We start from the raw sequence: 21660 nt of genomic DNA, 5'->3' as shown, positions 1-21660 counted from the left end.
GTGACAGCTCAGGCACTCCTGCAGCTGTGCAACAGATTGGATCATGGCACTGATCTGGCTGAGAATCCCTGCTGGATCCATTCCCTGATCTGGTTCATTGTGTGTCTGGCAAACTGCTGGTGCCAGCACAACGCAATAGACAGGAACAAGGAGGAAAGACAGGGAAGAGAAAGGACAGGGGCTTGAAAAGGGTACAAGACACATCCCAACTGAAGCAGCACCACTGCCAAGCGATGAACACCTTCCTAGTGTCTCACCTCTTCAGCTGGCTTACTTTGAAATACCTGAGCAGCTAAACTCTAGCTTCTAGACAAAAGCTGCAGAAACCACACTTTGGAGATCGTGATCCATGATCTATATCTGTTTTCCCAAAGCATTGTTACAATGGAGTTCAGGTGGGAGAAGTTCATTTGGCTAATGAGAAAGAAAAGGGAGGCTTCCTAAGACTAAGACACTCATTTAAAATTTTCAAGGATAAGATTTATATATTCTTTTTTGGGTGCTGTACTCTGGTTTAAATCAAGTGTAGCTGGCATGCACTTTTAAATACTGATTTTAAGCATCATATGGTAGTGTGAAATGAAGTGAAAATTATGTGCTGTTTATATTTACATGCAGAGTAGGTGGTTTTGGCTGACAAGAAATATGTATTCCCATGTCTTGCAGTTGCAGGGAGACAACCTCACACCTAAATTACTTTTTGTTGTTAACTGAAGTACGAGCATAAAAAAGTTTCAGTTGAATGAAATTTATTTCTCTTCATTACCTCATCCAGTCAGTCCATAAATTAACTAAGAGCAACTGAACAGTAAGGCAAAAACATCCCTTCTCCCTGTGGACCAAATGATTTTGATGCTGCTTCTTTGTATCATGTAGAATGATGCTGGAATATGATATTTATACAACTTAATATTTGCTCTTAACTGAGTTTTATTCTTTTTTCAAGGCCCCAGGTCTCTCATCATCCTAAATCTGAACCCTGTCTGTCTCTTCTCCCTCTCTCAAAATGATATCCAGATGCGTTCCAGAGACCTGCAAGGACAGAAATATGAAAGCTAATCCCACGCCATCCTCTCAAAGGGAAAGTATTGTTTCCTCCTGGATTATGGGCTGCATTTCAGAGTATTGCACTGGAGAACTGCAAACAAATAGCACATTCTCTGCTTCCCAAGCTTTACTGCACAGTTTTCCATTTATGTCATAACTAATTAAAATGAGTCTTCAAATCAACAACAGATGCTTTGGTATCATGCAGTAGCGAGCCCAGTACCTGCCTGGTGAGTCTCAAAATTGATAGCTCTCTGCAAAAGCAGCTTGCAAGCTACTAGCAGGTGTTACAAAAGTAATGCATGGAGGAGAAGACACTACCCAAGTCGAATCAGCTGTAGCATGTCACATAGAAAAGAGGGAACAGCTTTGGTGTGCTAAAGAAAAATCAAAGCAGGGATGGAAAAGGAAAGACTAGATCCTGGATGTCAAGCAAGAAAAAAGCATTCTTAAAGGAAGAAAACAGCTTCTAGCATTTGCTTCAGTACACGGTTTATGGTCCATACTTCATCAGCAAGAAATATGGATTTCTCTGAGGTCCTTACAACACCGGCAGCAGGGATTTTTGAACATGAGAGTTTGTGGTGCTGTGCCCCTTGCATGCTAACAGCCCCACTGATGTCCTCAGCAAATGCATTGCATTCACACTGAATTAACTGTATCTAAGATTTAACACATCCAAGTGCTGGGCTCTACACATTTGCTAAAACAACACCACACAGTGCTACAGGCTGGGGTCAGAGTGGCTGGAGAGCAGCCAGGTAGAAAGGGACCTGGGGGTGCTGGTTGATAGTAGGCTAAACATGAGCCTGCAGTGTGGCCAGGCAGCTAAGAGGGCCAATGGCATCCTGGCCTGCATCAGGAACAGTGTGGCCAACAGGAGCAGGGAGGTCATTCTGCCCCTATACACTGCACTGGTTAGGCTGCACCTCGAGTCCTGTGTCCAGTTCTGGGCCCCTCAGTTTAGGAATGATGTTCACTTGCTGGAATGTATCCAGAGAAGGGCAACAAAGTTGGTGAGGGGTTTGGAACACAAGCCCTATGAGGAGTGGCTGAGGGAGCTGGGGTTGCTTAGCCTGGAGAAGAGGAAGCTCAGGGGAGACCTTATTGCTCTCTACAACTACCTGAAGGGAGGCTGTAGCCAGGCAGAAGTTGGTCTCTTCTCCCAGGCAACCAGTACCAGAACAAGAGGACACAGTCTCAGGCTGCGCCAGGGGAGATTCAGGCTGGAGGTTAGGAGGAAGTTTTACACAGAGAGAGTGATTGCCCACTGGAATGTGCTGCCCGGGGAGGTGGTGGAGTCACCATCACTGGAGGTGTTTAGGAAGAGGCTGCATGGGGTGCTTGGTTGCATGGTTTAGTTGATTAGGTAGTGTTGGATGATAGGTTGGACTCGATGATCTCAAAGGTCTTTTCCAACCCTATTCTATTCTATTCTATTCTATTCTATTCTATTCTATTCTATTCTATTCTGTTCTGTTCTGTTCTGTTCTGTTCTGTTCTGTTCTGTTCTGTTCTGTTCTGTTCTGTTCTGTTCCGTTCCGTTCCGTTCCGTTCCGTTCCGTTCCGTTCCGTTCCATTCCATTCCATTCCATTCCATTCCATCCCATCCCATCCCATCCCATCCCATCCCACTCTAAGCCATGAGACCTCCAAAAGGGGTGAATCTGAAAGAAACATGCCTGCAGTTAGGAGTTACATCAACATTTGGACTGAGTGCCTGTCAAGGACAGAGAGTGAAACCAATTTGTAAATATACTTTTGTACATCAAGGACTCCATGGTTTTAGTGATGCCTTGAGGGGTGTAGCATGTAAGGAGGATTAGCTTCAGGTAGGCTGTGACTGGGTAGTGACAGACATCTACTGCAGGGTCATTTTTCTTCAGAAAGCAGGGCATCAATACATTCCTAACAGAAGCCTGCACGTCTGAGTCATTGTAAGGTCACTAAAGCCATTTTAACTCCTGACCTGAATATCATAACAACTATGACTAAGATGCTTGTAACAGTATTTTAAAGTAATCTGAGGATGTATAGCCAGCTTTTTTATTTCATAGTGGTATTATAAGATCCAGCTGGATTGCCTAGAAAAAAAAATTAGCTTATCCAACAGCATGACACATTTGTTTTTCTGTCAGGGGACAGAGAGATTTTTGACTTCTTTAAGTTTTCTAGCAGCGTAGCTCAAATGAGGATATTGAGGCACCAATAATGTTGCCTCTACTACTAGACAGGAAAGTTGAAGCTCTGGCTCATCTGTGAATTTGTTGGGATTTGCATTATTTTCTAGGAGAGTTATAAGTAACAATTTTTTTTAACACAAGCACTAAACCAAAAGATCTCCAAAATATCTCTGGTGCCACCTGGCATTTCTAACAATCTCAACCTGTGTTACCAAACCTGCATTATTGTGCTTGCTTGTCTGTTTGTTTTAACACCAGGTTTATTAGTGAGACTTGGATGTTCACATGCCTATGTAACAGCTGGATTTGTTTGTCCTGCCCTAGCACAACAGTACAAAACAGACAGTGTATGCTTGAGCTTGTTGTTTGCCGCCCAGATTCTCTCATATATTTTACACCCTCGAGTTCCCTTTTGCTGCCAACATCTCTCCATGCTTAATTCTTTGCCTTTATGTCCGTCTGATTCTCCTCTCCACCTCCCAGCTATGTTTATCATCCCTATTGAATTGCTGTGTCATGAAATGAAGTCCCAACAAGAATAACGGCCATTCTGAGAGACCTTTGAATACCTGAAAATATGTCCAGTAGCTGAGGCTGGCATAGAGAATTTTCCTAATCACTGCAATCCACCATGGACTCCTATTTCTATGTGTTATCATCCCTGGATCCTAAGTAATGAAAACAAGCAGCTGACAAGATGACAACCCAATAGGAAGTCAGGTGATGGAAGCTCATCTCTTGGTTCAAGAACTGACTCATCCTTCCAGGGGCAAAAAAGAACTTCTTAAAGTGGAGAGAAGAAAAAAGAGAGGAATATGCGAGGATAAATATACCTGAGGTGCAGAAATATAAGTTCATGTGCTTATATTGAATGTGACTGAGATACAGAAATAAAAGTCCCTGTCCTTACTTAAATCTGAATTGTTCTTTTACTTGAAATAAATATAGATGTTTCAAGCTATAGATGCTTGAAAGAGCATCTATAGTAGAGAGCTCCCTCTCCCTCCTTTAAGCCAAAGTTCACCATGCTTTACATAGGCAGAGCTAGCTGTGAGATTCTTGAGTTAAGATGAACTCTTGTTGAACAGGACTATTAACCATGGGCAGTCTGTGATGTCACTGTCCCTGCAGAGGAAACCAGTGGTCTTTTAAGAAATGTCAGGAGTGAGATTTATTCAAAGACAGGTCGGATAGAACAGAATGGAATGGAATGGAATGGAATGGAATGGAATGGAATGGAATGGACCAGGTTGGAAGAGACCTTCAAGATCATTGCATCCAACCCATCATCCAACACCACCTAATCAACTATACCAAGCTTGAGGCCTTGAGCAAATGAGTCTAGTTGAGAGGCATCCCTACCCACGGCAGGGTGGTTGGAGCAGATGATCTCTAAGGTCCCTTCCAACCTGACCCATTCTGTGATTCTGTGATATTAGCTACTGCTGAAGAATAAGCAATCAAATAACTGACAGTGGTAAAATCTGATGAATTCTTTTCCTCCATACAGTGCAACCTATGTGTAAGATCTTGGTGAATTAATGATATGGGAGATTTGAAAGGTATGAATTCAATTATATCCATCAGAAAAAAAAACACCTAACAATTTAAAAGAAAATATTTTAAAATGCATTTTAAATCCAATTGAAAAATAGATAAATTTGCAAATTCTGACCTCAAAAAGCGCTGCAATTTTGAGCACTTCTATTTTTAAGCACACATGAAAGAAGCTGAGTTACTCTTTTGAGGGCAAAATTGCTAACAGCCAAATTCAGATAAGAAGACATCGACTGAAAGGTTTGTAACAATTAGAAACAACAATCACTTGTAATTTAGTTAAGCTGTAACCTCTTTCCCCTCCTCCTCCCCCCACCCCAAAATGAGAATCCATGCATTTAGCTGTATACTGTCCAAACAGATCTCTGTACTGCATGCTATATATGCACTATAATTTTAGGAAAGGCATGCTGTGGTGTTCAAATGCAACAGATTTTTCTGGAGATTCTAACAACTGTGAATTAAATTCCTTTTCTTTAGCTATAGTATTTTAGACAGTTTCCAGAACATCTGGAAATTAACTGAGAGCTTGCTTCACAGGGCAGAAGTCTTAAGGAACCGATGCTAGTAATTCATTTAGGATCGCTTAAGTGCTACGTTACAGTATCACAGTATAACTAAGGTTGGAGGAGACCTCGAGGATCATCGAGTCCAACCTGTCACCACAGACCTCATGACTAGACCATGGCACCAAGTGCCACGTCCAATCTCCTCTTGAACACCTTGAGGAATGGTGACTCCACCACATCCCTGGGCAGCCCATTCCAATGACTAATGACTCTCAACCATAGTGTCCCTTTCTTAAAGGCGCAGCCTCAAACGGTCACATCGATGAAGAGCTTTCTCCTCATCTCGAGTCTAAACCTCCCCTGGTGCAGCTTGAGACTGTGTCCCCTTGTTCTGATGCTGGTTGCCTGGGAGAAGAGACCAACCCCTTCCCTGCTACAACCACCTTTCAGGTAGTTGTAGAGGGCAATGAGGTCACCCCTGAGCCTCCTCCAGGCTAAACAATCCCAGTTCCCTCAGCCTCTCCTCATAGGGCTTGTGCACAAGGCCTCTCCCCAGCCTTGTTGCCCTTCTCTGGACATGTTCAAGTGTTTCGATGTCCTTCTTAAACTGAGGGGCCCAGAATTGGACACAGTACTCAAGGTGTGGCCTAACCAAAGCAGAGTACAGGGGCACAATGACTTCCCTGCTCCTGCTGGCCACACTATTCCTAATGCAGGCCAGGATGCCATTGGCCTTCTTGGCCCCCTGGGCACACTGCTGGCTCATGTTCAGGCAGCTGTCGATCAGTACCCCCAGGTCCCTCTCTGTTTGGGAGCTCTCCAGCCACTCTGACCCCAGCCTGTAGCTCTGCATGGGATTGCCGTAGCCAAAGTGCAGCACCCGGCACTTGGACTTGTTGAATGCCATCCCATTGGACTCTGCCCATCTGTCCAGTCGGTCGAGGTCCCTCTGCAGAGCCTTTCCACCCTCTAACTGACTAACATCTGCTCCTAACTTGGTGTCATCTGCAAACTTGCTGATGACTGACTCAACCCCCTCATCCAGATCATCAATGAAGATGTTAAAGAGGATGGAGCCCAGTACTGATCCCTGGGGGATGCCACTGGTGACTGGCTGCCAGCTGGCTGTGGCACCATTCACCACCACTCTCTGGGCTCGGCCCTCCAGCCAGTTCCTAACTCATCACAGAGTGTTGCGGTCCAAGCCACAAGCTGACAGCTTAGACAGCAGTTTACTGTGGGGGACGGTGTCAAAGGCATTGCTGAAGTCCACACAAGGCATTCCCCCATTTGCATATAACACCAGCAGTGAAGGCATTTTACTTCTTGCAGTTGTTGGCACCATACTTACATTGGTGACCACTGCCAGGATAGCTATGCCTTGCATAATGGGCTGCCAGGCGCCGATGTCTTGTGCCTTCTGTGGAACCATGCGCCTGAACTGGGTTGTCAGCTTCCACGCATCCAGACGGATTTCCAGCATGTTGTTAATAAGCGCCAGGAGAGGACCCAGGGGAAACGATGCCACAAACAGAGTGACAAAGCCAAACTGTATAACTGTCAAAGGGAGAGGTTAAATCCATTAGTGAGGCTTTCACTTACATGTGCAGCTAAGAGCATGTATATTCCAACTGTGGGAGACAAAGACACGAAAGAGTAGCTGAGTTCCTAGTGAATTCTCTGCATTAAAAGATAAGAACACAACTACTGAAAAAACCTGTAGGTACAGGGGACAGGTAAATATCACAAGTCACAACACCAAGAGGAACTATGCTGTGCATTTAAACATCTGTTGCTTTCTCATGTCTTCATCATGAAGACCTGGAAATCTAATGACTGTCTGACTCAGTGCTGTGCTGGAAAGCCTGAACTAATAATCATCTTAGCGGTATCTGGGTGCTGCAACATGTATGCTGGCAATGCTATGACACACTGGATGGTGGCAACAAGCTGGTGATTTGCCAGTTCCCAAGAGACCACCAATAAGTCCCAGAGATGGCAGAATCCCAGTAAAGTAGCCTGACACAGGGCTCTGCTGAACAAAAGGGGAACATGGCAATGATCTTCCTTCTGGATGTGTTTCTCAGAGGACAAGACAGGAAGCCGCAGTATTCCTCCTGGTACAAGGTCATTGTGCCCCTGTACTCTGCATTGGTTAGGCCGCACCTTGAGTACAGTGTTCAGTTCTGGGCCCCTCAGTTTAAGAAGGACATCGAGACACTTGAATGTGTCCAGAGAGGGGCCACAAAGCTGGTGAGAGGCCTTGAGCACAAGCCCTATGAGGAGAGACTGAGGGAGCTGGGATTGTTTAGCCTGGAGAAGAGGAGGCTCAGGGGGGACCTCATTGCCCTCTACAACTACCTGAAAGGTGGTTTTAGCCAGGAAGGGGTTGGTCTCTTCTCCCAGGCAACCAGTACCAGAACAAGGGGACACAGTCTCAGGCTGTGCCAGGGGAGGTTTAGGTTGGATGTTGGGAAGAAGTTCTATACAGAGAGAGTGATTGTCCATTGGAATGGGCTGCCTGGGGAGGTGGTGGAGTCACCATCATTGGAGGTGTTCAGGAGGAGACTTGATGGGGTGCTTGGTGCCATGGGTTAGTCGTTTAGGTGGGTTGGATTGGTTGATGTCCGAAGCTGCACCAGGGGAAATTTAGGCTCAAGGTGAGGAGAAAGCTCTTCACCGAGAGAGTCATTAGTCATTGGAATGGGCTGCCTGGGGAGGTGATGGAGTCACCGTTCCTGGAGGTGTTCAAGAGGCGATTGGACATGGCACTTGATGCCATGGTCTAGTGATGACGTCTGTGGTGACAGGTTGGACTCGATGATCCTCGAGGTCTCTTCCAACCTTGGCGATACTGTGATACTGTGATACATGCTGTTTCCTAGTTGTTAATTGGATTAAGGCTTAGCTACTTAATATAACTTGGGAAACTATCTGTAATGGCTCATAAAAGCTTGTCTTGGAAAGCATTAATGTCTCCTCTGTCTATACACTTATTAAATATTGCTTGTATGAAGATTTTCATTAGGGCACATTTCTATCCAGCACTGGTAGTGAATCTGAACTACACTGCTACTCACCCATTTCAAGGTATTCATAGAACAGTCCAAGTTTTCCAATGGGCTGCAGGTGGTAGTCGTGCTCCCAGCGTGGAACGAATCTTTCTGATCTAGGAGCTGCACAGTGTCTTCCAATTAGATTCTTAACCCAACTATGAGCCAGGAAGAAAAAGACCATTAACATTGGTAAAATAACCTAAAATGGTCAGTCAAATGTAAATAAATATATAAACAAATAGATGTCTATGCCTTTATATCTTTGAGCAGTGGATTTAATTATTCTTGAATTACAGAAAACTTACTTCAAACATGAATGTTAAGTTTCTGTTAGCTTATCCTGAAAGCAGGTACTGACCACCATAAATAAAAGTGTAGAAGGGCAATATAGCAGAATCATAGAGGCTCTGGTGAGGTTGATCTTCTCACCTCAAAGGCTTGGTTAAGAATTTAAGACAACTGATGAACTGGCTGCAGCCATTTTCAGCAAAGAACCCTATTCTGTGAGTGAATGTCTGTCAACAGAGAAAAAAAGCAAAATGCTTTTCCCTGTACTTGCAGACATGCAGAATGAGAGAGCAATTAAGAACCAGTCCCAAAAGTGATATTCGTAATTTCAGCACCTAAAAGTCATCCTGGGAAGCGAATTAAATATTCTGGTCAGATGAATCTATTTCCTGTCTAAAGAAGGGAGAGTCAGTTTATGGCTGAAGGTGACATCTGCAGTTATGGGGCAGTCTAGAGACCCTTTCCCAGATAAAAGAAGATGGTGAAAAGAAGGATGGGTCTGCAGGTCCGTCCTGGTACCAGCAGCCTACACAGAGCTTTGGGGGTCTGGAAGAACCAGTATTTATGACATGCTTTGAAGCGGGGCCACTGTGCAGCAAAAGAAGCACAGTCCACAAGCTTGGAAGAGCAACAACCAGAGGGAACACAATACAGAGACTGGTGATTATGGCATTCAGGAGGGCATGTGCAAACTGGGGCGAAGGAACAGAGTCCTGGATAATTTCTTTATCTAAATTACATCCAGGATAGTTTCCTGATCTAAATTACATGGTTAACACTTTGCTTATTGTTTGCATTGAAACATGATCTTCCAGAGATCTGCCCCACTGAACAAGTATGTGTAGGCACTATCAATGTAAAATACGACTACCAGACCAAAAGTACTCAAACTGTCTAAAAAGGCTGGTCTTGTTCTTTCAGAATACAATGTGCAGCTATGAAATTTAGTGACCAAATGCCTGCACACATCAAACAAAAGCCCTATCTTTCAAACATGAAAGAGCAGATTACTAAATAGTTTAAACTTACGGAAGAAGCATTTCTTGAATGTTGTTCCAGAGTGCTTTCCCTCCTACTATGATGGCAAGCTGAGTTGTGAGTTCAAGGAGACATCCACCTGGATCACACTGAAGGGTGGGAGAGACACGAAAAGTTTTTGAATTTGGGGAGCTTTTCAGGCATGGACAAAGCATTTAAAATAATGCATTCCTGGTTTAGCATGATAACATATCTTGAAGCAATACAAGAAGACTATTTAGTCAAACCTTTCCAGTAAGGTATGCAAAAGCCAATCCCAGGCCACATATGGTTAAATATGATAGCTTGACAGGACACTAGTGAAAAAGTAAAATAATAGGTGAAGTCATGCAGCTCTGTACTGTGCTGCCACCAGGCAAGGGCTGCTCAGCAGACTAGCAATATTTCTGCTGATGCTCTTCCCTTCCCACGTGCCAGTTCACAGACTGTTAGGCCATAGGAAAATAAGCTTCTCCAGGTATGTTCTAAACCAAACCGGCTAGGGGTTACTAAGGAGACAATTGCCTTGGGTGGCAGCCACCTTTTAAACCTTTGGAGATATTCAAAACCCACCTGGATGCTTTCTTGTCTGACCTACTCTAGGTGATCCTGCTCAGGCAGGGGGGTTGGACTAGATGGTCTTTTGACGTCCCTTTCCAACCCCTAACATTCTGTGATTAAATGTATGTAGTTATGTTATACACTCCTAACTGCAGCAGAATAGCTGGACCAATGGCTCCTGTTGTTTAAAAACAAAGACCATCATGCATTCTTACCTCTTCATTGCGATACTTTCCTAGCCAATAAACTGGATTTCCAGGGTGACCTACAAATTTACCCTTAAAGAAGGCTATATAGAAGCATGAGGAATAGTAGTTGACAAACTGGAACAAGAACATCTTTGTGGTCAGACTGTTTTCATATTCAGTTTGTGTCCTTGGAAGCTCTGCAATTACAAAAAAATGGGAAAAAAAAATAATTCAAAAGCCAACCTACAAGTAACCTACAGACTGCTTTAGAGCCCCAGCTGGAAATGTATGTGTATGCCTTGTATCCTTAATGTGCCTCAAAATATTGTAAATCAGACTGCACATAATCCTCGTGTATACTGGAACCATTATGCTCATTTTAAAATTATACAGGTTGTAAAATAGGTTGTAAAAAGGAAAGAACTTGTTTCTTGACAATAAAGAAAAAGAACAAGAATAATTCTGGTAATTCAGGGTTAAAAAAAAAAAGCAAGCATCCAAATCCAGCACAGTCAGGAAAGATGCAAATGTAACAGTGAATTGATGAAACAGTCTTAAATGAAACTATATTAAAACACTGCCCTGCTTCACACATCTAAAACAAAATAGCTACTTTGATGTTGATGGCCTGGATATAAAGAATAATAATATATGTGACTGTTTATCTAGTTAATAACAGGGGAATGGTATCCAGCTTTGCAACAGTGACCTTATTTCATTTATTTACAAGAAAATAGCTATTTTCCCCCCCCTAAACAAAAGCTAACATAATTGAATGTGTTACGCATTGCTGATCTGTTTTCATAAAGCTTGGTTATTATAGTAATTTTCTTTGCTTTGTTTGTTTCACAAGCACAAAAATGTAAACAGCTGAACTTGGGTGCTGGCTATCCAAGGAGTTTTCGAACAGAGAGATGAGTATTCTATTATATTCTATTCTTTTGATACTGAGACAATCTGCATTTGGAAATTTCTAGGTGGAGTGGTGTGATTTGGTGGGAAAATTCCAAAACGTGTGGTACAAGCTTTCATTCATTTGCATTCTTACTGTACTATGCTGTAGTGAACGATGCTTATGGTCAGGATTGTGCCCCAAACATTTGTAGGATATATTTCTCTGTGTGTTAACCCTCCTTTGTTCCCCCTCCTTTCTGGAGGTGGCAGTGGGGGGATCCTGGCGCCACTGAGTCCAGGTAAACAGCCTACCTGGGCGTGGTCTCACCCCTGTGGTACACAAGGGGCAGGCTATGTTTGTTTCCCTGGGTATAGCATATACTTAGGCCATATTTGGTAGGTGTCAGTTCATTGGTTAATCTTTGTGTTAGCAACAGATGCTTATTGGACCAGTATTCACTGGGGTAAATGGTAAATAGGGGTCGTTCAGAAAAGGAGCCCCCCACCTTGGTGTTGGAGCCTGGGTGTGTGCATGTGTGCCAGTGCTTCAAGAGGCCTTGTGGTCCTTTGCCACTGTCACCCAGCTGCGTGGGGTGCTGTGGACAGTACTCCGTGGGATCAACCGCTGCGTGACCCATCGCTGTAGGAGAAAACCTGGTAGCCCATGTGAACCAGCGTTGCTGACCTGCCACTGCCCCCTGAGCAGGCAATCTTTGTGTCCTGGGAGAAGCAGCAGCCACGCGGTGCAGCCACGTGGCTGGCGCCATTTCCTGTCTCCTTATTATGGCACATCCGTGCCACGTTCTCTGGACTATAAACATTATTAGGGAAAGACTTCACGAAGTTCTCAGCTTGTGAGTAAGCCAAGCCCTTCTTTATAAAGCTTCAGTTAGGGTAGCGTTTGAATTGCTCCGGGTGGAGGGTTGCTGGTCACTGACCAACCCCTCCCCCTCCACTCTCTGACTCAGTTTCGATTATAAGTTCTGTGAATCATTTGATTTAAGTGCCCATACATAACATTCTGTAAAGATAGTTCCACTAACTGAATATTGATACCTGTGAAAGGTGACTGTAAATACCCCGTTAAAACTTATATTTTCATTGATACATCTGCCGCTCGTTTCTGAGGGCATATTCTCTACATATGCGTACTACTTTTTCTCACTATTTGAACCCCGATTTCTATCTGAGGGACAGCAGCAGCAGCAGCATACCAAAGTCAGTAATCAGGATTGCCACTTTTTCATAGATGACGTTGAGAACCATAATGACTATGAAGCTGATGAGTGAAGCAGTTACTGAAGTGGCCGTCTGCGGGGTCAGGTACTTGCGGATCGCCTCCCGCTCACTTATGTGCTGTGACAACGTTGCAGAAAACACCAGGAAAACCGAGAGCCTGTAGACAATGACTCCAATAACTGAAGCAATAATCAAAAGAATCTGCCAAGAGAATGCAAGAAAGGTGTTAATATTGAATCACTGACTTCAGAAAAAAGTGAGTTTGAAACACTTTTTTACAACAGGCAAAAGGAATCCAATTGTGTGCCTGTCATTCCATCACAAGACAATGATCAAATAAGATAGAAGGCAATAAATATAGAATCCATAAAATAAGCCCTCTTTATTTTTTTTTTCCCATGCAACACAGTCAATCTACAGGAAAGAAAAGAGATGGCTTGTTTTATGACTACTAACGTGGTTTGTACTGATGCAAGCAAAGATAATGAGATGTGTAATCAAATCTTATGCCTCGAGGCATGTGATGGAAGAAATCTCCCTCTTTCAACACTCAGCAATTGACAGGATAGCAAATGTAATACCAAGTCTGCATTGATTATGGAGGGGCCTGCACTTGCTCTTTCACATGATAATATTACAGACCCCTGAAAGGAAGAGAGAAATTTTAAGACAAGTCATGTAATTTGCAGGAGTTGTAATACTGGTCCTTGAGCCTCATCTTGCTTGCCATCTTTTTTTTCGCTATCTCTGCATACTGCCACGAATCTACCTACCTTCCTCCTATCCTGTGCATAATAAAAATGCAGTAGCACAAATGAGAAAGCCTGATCAAACCTCTTCCCTTCACCCTAAAGTCTAACAGCAAGCCAGTATTCTTTTCTTTGTGTCACAGATGTGATAAAGCCAAGGCTTTTCTGGGCTAACAGTCACAACTATCTCGTAACCATCTCCTATCACCACGAATGAGATCTTATAGCTACTGTTTGTGATACAGGTGAGGACAACATGCAGCATGCTAAAACACTGAGCTTTCAAGGTGACCTTGTGGTGTGCTCACCATGGTATATATTGTTTCATGGGTGACTGGACTGCTCTCAAGTTTTAGTTGTAATTAAAGCAGCAGCTCTGGAAGATTAGAGAGCACCCAGCTTTGCTCCATGAAGTGAAACAAAAAACCTGAAAGAGACCCAGGGCTGTGAGACATGATACTGAAGCAAACATCTAGAATGAGCAGGACAGAAACTTGGAGGCAGTAAAGTATTTAAACCAAAGTCTTTTACCTTCTTCCCCCACAAAAGCACTGGTCTTCAAATAATGAAAGAAAACCCAATGGACCACATTCTCAAGCATAACTCAGAAGCTACAGCTGCAGGATGTTTTGATACTTATTTTTCTACTGACTGTCAGCTATCGAGGATCCAGTTCCTACAGCCACCTTCTTCACGTGGATCCATACCTTATGGGCTTGGTTTATGCATCAGATGGCCATCCAACTTAACCTGTTCCATTGTTACCTTTTGTTCAGTTCAGAAGGATCCTTTTTAGACACTTACTAGAGAAATGAATTAATGAGGTGAAAGAGTAAGAGGAGAACTTTACCCAGAAGAAGACTGCACTTGCACAGAAAGCCATCCGTATGCACTTCCCACAGGCAGTGTATGGCACATGTTCCTCTTGCTGTAAAAGATTTAGAAACAGATCAAGGCTGCATCCAATCTTTTCTTCATATTTTTTTTTGTTGCATTAATTAAATTCTTTATGATACTGAGGGCAGAAAAAAGGGGGCAAAGTCTCTGGTTTCATTTCCTTTCCTGCTTTGCTGTCCTGGAGACTCACCTTTATTCCGTTTCAAAAGTCTTGCCTGATTGCAGTTGTCTTTTTCTATGCTGTCCATTCTAAGATAAAAATAACTTCAACAAAGGCTGAGTGTCCTCAGATCTTACTGACTTCTACTATGACAAGGTGCACAGCCCTGTTGAACAGAACCATCCTTCTTTGCTGACCATGGCATCTGAGGTCATTATCTGTCAAATCTCATTGGCTAAAATTAGCAGGCACTAAAATTTTGGTCCCTGACCTCTGTATTTGCCGATTTGTTCTATAGGAAAAATGGGAGGATTTTCCCAAGGAAAATGCCTACCCTGCTATGGTGGTGTGAAAATTCATTGAGCCTTTATAGGATCTCTGAGGACCAAAATCATTATGCTTTAGCATATTCTTCCCTCTTTGAACTGTCTGAAAGGAAATTTCTGGCTATGACTTTATATGTTAAAGGTGGCATAGGCTTATAAGCTTTTGAAGTACAAGATATGAAAGGATAGTTTCAACTATGGCAGTTAATTCTGAAACTTTTCCAGTGCCCTCCAATAAACATTAGTGTAACGTGAATGGAATGTGAAAGCAATGCAAATGATCAGATAAATGCCAGAGTAATAAATTGACAGAGAATAATAAAAGTGAAGCTGAGCTGGAATGAGCTACAGAAGCTAAAGCTACTCAAAATGTATAATAAATCAAGATTTAAACTAAGATCCTTATAAATATGAATCCTATTTCATTGAAACGAGGATTATCCTTGTCCCTGTGAGTTTGCTGTTATTAATCATAATTGCAACCACATGTGCTTAGCAACAATACCTATTTATACCTTTCAAACAGAAATATCTCTGGTTTTGGCATGATATGTAGTGTAACATCTTTCCCTTTATTTAACTCTATTTTCTGGATGCATTCTTAGGCAAAGACAGCAAATGTTCTGTGATCTTGGCCTCTGGCAGCGACACTGAACCATTTCTTGGGGGATTTAATAAAATAGACTTAGTCTCCTAAGCTGGGGATAATGTCTACTTCTATTTATTTACGACACAGGAACCTCAGCAGTTCAAGCTCCTTGAATAGGCGACCCCTTTAAGGTGTCTACGGCTAGATATAAATTCCCTCCCACACATTTGTTCTTGATAAATTCACTATACCTAGGCCAGCTTATCAACACTCCTTGAAGCATTGCTGATTTGCACAGCTCCTGCCAGATTCAGTGTCACAGTAGCCATCATTAGTTACCCAAGTGTCCCTTACCTGTGTGATTTCATTCACTACTACATGAGTGCACCGAGCTTCATATTCTGGGCGAACTTGTTCCTCTTGCTCTAGGTACTCAACTGTGTCCCATTCGTACTCCAGTTCAGCCTGGCGCCTCTTCCAAAACTCCAAAAACAAAGTAACTGCCCAGAAGACAGACAAAATGAGCAATGCTGTATGAGTGTGGGACACAGGGCTGTAACATGTAGCTGAGTTTTCCACACAGCTTTCCACAGAGCTTTCCATAGACTTGGAATTACACAATTACTGGCCGATGCAGTGCTGAAAATAACAGACTCCACTATTTCATGCCATTGTAGCTTTGGATATACAGGTGTTTTAATAAAGGAAACCTGAGGTAAGTGGTGTTGTAAGCACATACTAAAGAATGCACATATATGCATCTACATTCTCTGCTCTAGTGAGACCTTGCCTGGAGTACTGTGTCCATCTCTGTAGCCCTCAATATAGGAAGGACATGGACCTGATGGAGCGGGTCCAGGAGGGCCATGAAAATGATCAGAGGATTGGAACACCTCTGCTACAAAGACAGGCTGAGGTAGCTGGGGGTGTTCAGCCTACAGAAGAAGAGGCTCTGGGGAGACCTAATAGTAGCCTTTCAGTACCTGAAGGAGGCTTACAAGAAGGATGGAGAGAGACTGTTTACAAAGGCCTGTAGTGATAGGACAAGGAACAATGGCTTCAAACAAACTACAGAAGAGGAGATTTAGACTGGATGTTAGGAACAGGCTCTTTACCATGAGGCTGGTGGAACACTGGAACAGGTTGTCCAGGGAGGTGGTTCAGGCCCCATCCCTGGAGATACTCAAAGTGATGCTCAACAGGGCTCTGGGCAGCCTGATCTAGTTGAGGATGTCCCTGCTTATTGCAGGGGTGGTTGGACTAGGTGACCTTGGAGGTCCCTTCCAACCCAGACCATTCTACGATTCTATAATTTATCTGCTTTCTGCCTAGGACTTTGGATTTTGTATTATAGACTGCCTTCAAAAAAGTTTATCATGGGATGCATGAAAAAGCAAACTGGTTGCATAGATGAAGACAAAATGCTGCAGAGTTCAGGACTGCTAGAAAAAAAGCAAATCTCAGTATGCCAAAAATTGCCAGAAGGAAAATTGTGTGTTCATTTGGTCTGCAGTGTTCATGTGGAGAAATTACCAGTTTGCAGACTACAAGAACCAACAATGGTTCAGGTAAAGCTACTTAAACACAGCTGTCTTTCCTTTTCTGCCAGCACAAATCTAAAGAGGTTGAATGTATTTTTGTATAGCATGGATCTTAGAATGTCTCAGGGACAGTGCAGTTTCCCTGCACTGTGCTTCTACAACTGGAAGCACTGGGAGGTGAGGTACACAGATGCCTAAGTGGTACTGGCTAGGTATGAATCCAGTCAAACTCATGTCTTGTCCCAAGATATTACACAGGTAGATCTGGCAGCAGAAGGAATGATAGACCGAGCTGAGATGGTTGGGAGCATCTCAGTATGATGGATGTCGTTACCATGATCCCCAGTACAACCAGATTCTTTATGACTGATCACAGTGCACCCTCAGACCAAACGAGTAGTCTGGCTCTTCAGCACTGCCTCTAGGAGGAGTTAGTATCCCTTCACTGCACTCCTCATTACTCCCATAGACTGGGAATAATTAACCCCTACAGTGGGGCTTTTTATTACTTTGGCCCCTTGTCTTGAATGATGAAGCTTCTATGGCATGCAGTTACAAGTCCAAACATTAAAGGTTATTTCCAAAATCAGGTGTGGTCAATAAACCCCAAGCTGAAGCACTTCTCAAACAAAGAACTCCTTGGGCTGGGCTGTGAGATGGCCTTGGCATCTGCACACATGCAAAGCTCCAGGAAACCCTCCTCCCCTGATAAATCAGATGCCTCTTTCACAAGCACTTCTTTGCTGCTTCATGTTCAGAAACACAAAGGCTATTCCAAGCAGGGCACCAGATCACATCTGCCTTCTCCAGCAGAGCAAGGAGATTAACCTTCCATAAACCTCTAACTGTTGCCCAGCCCAAACCACAGGAAGCTACAGGCTATACTGATCTGCTCCAGATGCAAATGCAGCTTCTGCTGGTGAGTCCAGAAGTGATAGCCGCCTTCTGTGATAGCCTCTGTGCTGTGAAAAATGGACACTTAACATGAGGACAATTCTCAGCCTCAATGCAAAGAAAACTTCTAGCAGCTAAAATAACCCATCAGTCAAATTGTATCCTTCCTAACAGGGAAGGAGGTGCTGCTAGATTTGACATTTTCCTTTCATTTTGAGTATTGTTTTTAAACAGTGGAAATAAAAGATGCTTCAGAATCAGGAGATCTGAGTGTTGGTTCCATTTCACATTGGTAAATCTTGGTGTCCCCTTTCATGTGTCCTTCATCACTGCCATTCAGTATGGCCCAGACGTTCTGCCTCTGAACCTGTGTCACCAAGGACTGCTAATTGCCTCCATGACAGAACATGTGTGTGTTTAACTGATCTTGTTCAGGGAGGGGCAGCAAGTGAAGTGGAAGCTGCCTTGTTCATGACTTGCCAGTCTTGTCACACCGTCATGGGAGAAGTGGCAGAAGTGTTGGTCTAGAGCCATAATGTACAGCGTGCTAATTCCTGAGGCCAAATTCCCTGCTGCATCACAGTGCTTTAAGATCTTTTAAGGGAACAGACTAAAAAAAATAATAAAGCAATTACTAAAAGATTGTTGATGGTTGATGATGAACTTAGGTAGTGGTTTATGTGAACACTTTAATGGTTTAACTTTAAGGGGTGACTGGGAGACTAAAGCAGAGCAACTTTTTTATTTCCCTGTTAGAACAGGAGGTTCTAGCAGAAAGATGTTGAGTTGCTGGAACGTGTCCAGAGAAGGGCAACAAAGCTGGGGAGGGGTTTGGAGCACAAGCCCTGTGAGGAGAGGCTGAGGGAGCTGGGGGTGTTTAGCCTGGAGAAGAGCAGGCTCAGAGGAGATCTTATTGCTGTCTACAACTAACTGAACGGAGGAGGTGGGGGCTGGTGTCTTCTCCCAGGCAACCAACACCAGAACAAGAGGACACAGTCTCAAGCTGCACCAGGGGAGGTTTAGGCTGGATGTTAGGAAGAAGTTCTTCACAGAAAGAGAGATTGGCCATTGGAATGTGCTGCCCAGGAAGATGGTGAAGTTACCATTACTAGAGATGTTTAGGAGAAGACTGGATGGGGTGCTTGGTGCCATGGTTTAGTTGATTAGATGGTGTTGGATGATAAGTTGGACTCAATGATCTCAAAGGTCTTTTCCAACCTGGTTAATTCTATTCTATAATCATGGATTGATGATGACACAAGAACACATTCAAAAGTCTAATATTATTCTAATTGTTTTGGACAAGGAGATCTACAAAAGTATGTGATCAAGATGAAAATTACAGCTAGAATTCTACTAGGACCGTGGGTCATTTGGATCCAGTACAATTTTGACTGAATACAATTCACCTCGTTATATAGTGGACTTATGACAAGAATACTAATAGACCTTGCAGCCACCATTACAACCATGCAGCTTAACTTCCTAATTATTGCTCTTGGAACCATTTTTCAAAACAGGAACCACAATTTTAATTAAAAAGCAAGTGGTAAATAAATTAACTATTCAGATGTCAGGGACACTACATTAGTAATTTATATCCTCGCCCCCCATTGATAGATTTTACTGCTGGTACTTTGATTTCAGCAGGTATTTGGAAAGAAATCTTTTTCAAATGTTATCTTTCATTTTATACTTCTTTAAAGTAGCAGCTATTTTGAAGCATTTAGGTCATCACAGGAAAAGAAAAATACAATGTGTTTTACAGAGAAAGTAAACGTGAAAGCAAAAGTGGTGGTGAATGGTGCCACATCCAGCTGGCAGCCAGTCACTAGTGGTGTGCCCCAAGGACCAGTGCTGGGCCCTGTGCTCTTTAACATCTTTATTGATGATCTGGATGAGGGCATTGAGTCCATCATCAGTAAATTTGCTGACGACACCAAGCTGGGGGCAGGAGTTGATCTGCTGGAGGGTAGAAAGGCTCTGCAGAGGGACCTCGACAGGCTGGACAGATGGGCAGAGTCCAAGGGCATGAGATTGAACACATCCAAGTGCCGGGTTCTGCACATTAGCCACAACAACCTCATGCAGAGCTACAGGCTGGGGTCAGAGTGGCTGGAGAGTGGCTAGGCAGAGAGGGACCTGGGGGTACTGGTCGATGGTAGGCTGAACATGAGCCTGCAGTGCACCCAGGCAGCCAGGAGGGCCAATGGCATCCTGGCCTGCATCAGGAACAGTATGGCCAGCAGGAACAGGGAGGTCATTCTGCCCCTGTACACTGCACTGGTTAGGCCGCACCTTGAGTACTGTGTCCAGTTCTGGGCCCCTCAGTTTAGGAAGGATGTTGACTTGCTGGAACTCCCTTCCCTCCAGCGTGTCTGCTGCACCACACAGCTTGGTGTCATCAGCAAACTTTTTTTTTTCTCCTTATGATGCTCCAAAAGAGTTCCTCTACAGAACCACCCACTAATGAATCCCTGAGTGCTAGGAAATGAAGCCGTTGCAAATTTATCCATGTTTTCTTGGATAATGCCAGAGGCTTGGCCAAAATTAGATGACAAACCACAGTTGTTGAAATCAACTTACCCCATATTCCCATAAATACTGCAAACACCAGTGTCCCAAAGCTATCAAATATACAGAGTTTCTGGAAAATGGAAGAGAAAAAAAACAAAAGGCTTAAAATGTAATTGACCCAGAAAAGGAGCTGCTTCCTGAACGTGGTGATTTTCAGCTTTCATGTAGTTTAATAAACAATCTTTATTGATAGTGCTTGCTCAGTTTGTGTCAATGCACACCAGCCTCCAGTAAATTAAGGAAATTAAACATGAAGCCAGAATTAAAAATATAAGCCAAATATGCAGCATGAGGATTGTAAAATGTTGTGCTATCAAACTTCCTTCCATCTGTTGCATAGGAAGAAGGGAAACAGTGTTTCTGCTCTGGGAACTCAGTATAGAGTTATCTATTTTTAATACAGCCGCAAAAAGGCAATGGACACATCTGGTTCTCATGAGCAGCATGAGACAACATTCTGATGAGATACCTCTGTGGTCACAATTTGCCTTTTTCCTCCATCATGGCCTTTTCCCTGCGCTCTTTTTTCTTTTACCATTTAAGTGCCTGGAAGATTGGACGTGGCACTTGGTGCCATGGTCTAGTCATGGGGTCTGTGTTGATAGGTTGGACTCGATGATCCTCGAGGTCCTTTCCAACCTAAGTTATACGGTGAAGCAACACATTAAAGCTGGGTGAAATATTTTTGATGAATAGCTGTAAAACTGCAGTTTAGGGGAATGACTGAATGTATGGAAAACAATGACAAAAGGCTATTATTAGCCTAGTAAGACAAGATAATGGAGAAAGTGAGGTTCCTCTAGACAGGAACTTATGACTGTCATTGCTAACAGGACGCAGCTGTGTCACAGCTCCTGCAACGGCCCACATCAGCTACTCCATGTACCCATCTCCTCCTTGACAGCACAGGTCATATTCAAGACATGGATCCAGATAACTTCTCTGGAAATGGAGGAGGCATAATTTTGGAATGTTAAAGCATGCTTTAAACATTTCCTCAGCAAAACTGATTCAGAGCTACTGAAGCATGCCAGATCAGATTGAAGCAATTAATGTTGTTGTTTCCTTTTTCAAAGTTCAGTCCCTCTATTGAAAGGAACAACCATTTGCACAGTGCTAGCAATTCTGCAGGATGTTAGTGAAGGAACAATATTGTTTTGTGTACAGTGCTAGAGAAAGTGCAGCTAAAGCTCAATAATGTGTCTATGAGCTGTGAAAGTTAATTACCTTGGACGATTCACAAGTGATGGTGAGGTTCCAGTAGGTACATGCTTTATCACACTGAGGGCACATTAGGATATTGCCTCCTATGTTGGGATCACATACTTCCTGGCTAAAAAGAAAACTAGTCAGTCACTCACCAACACTAAATTATTTATTGTTTGTTT

The 21660-nt window shown here is 43.3% G+C and overlaps 1 protein-coding gene across 2 annotated transcripts in view; it reads right to left on the bottom strand.

The window, feature by feature from the left end:
* ANO6 (anoctamin 6) overlaps positions 1 to 21660 on the bottom strand; it is an 87720-nt gene that overhangs the window by 10340 nt on the left and 55720 nt on the right. The window contains exons 9-18 of one of the 2 annotated variants that reach the window (XM_068170327.1): positions 21500 to 21605; positions 20282 to 20342; positions 15615 to 15760; positions 14139 to 14216; positions 12515 to 12740; positions 10434 to 10603; positions 9670 to 9767; positions 8377 to 8507; positions 6648 to 6853; positions 830 to 1032 (exon numbers count right to left, since the gene is read on the bottom strand). In XM_068170327.1, the coding sequence (XP_068026428.1) occupies positions 967 to 1032; positions 6648 to 6853; positions 8377 to 8507; positions 9670 to 9767; positions 10434 to 10603; positions 12515 to 12740; positions 14139 to 14216; positions 15615 to 15760; positions 20282 to 20342; positions 21500 to 21605 (1288 nt within the window). In that variant the 3' untranslated portion in view covers positions 830 to 966. Of the gene's footprint in view, positions 1 to 829; positions 1033 to 6647; positions 6854 to 8376; positions 8508 to 9669; positions 9768 to 10433; positions 10604 to 12514; positions 12741 to 14138; positions 14217 to 15614; positions 15761 to 20281; positions 20343 to 21499; positions 21606 to 21660 lie in introns of those variants that run through there. The other variant, XM_068170326.1, reaches the window with a different exon arrangement.

This window comes from Melanerpes formicivorus, unplaced genomic scaffold (genome assembly GCF_026170545.1).
Source record: "Melanerpes formicivorus ecotype bairdi unplaced genomic scaffold, bMelFor1.0.p_v2 SCAF_3, whole genome shotgun sequence".
In the NCBI taxonomy this organism is placed as follows: Eukaryota; Metazoa; Chordata; class Aves; order Piciformes; family Picidae; genus Melanerpes; species Melanerpes formicivorus.
Note: the sequence above shows the minus strand (reverse complement) of the source record. Positions and strands in the feature narration are given on the sequence as shown.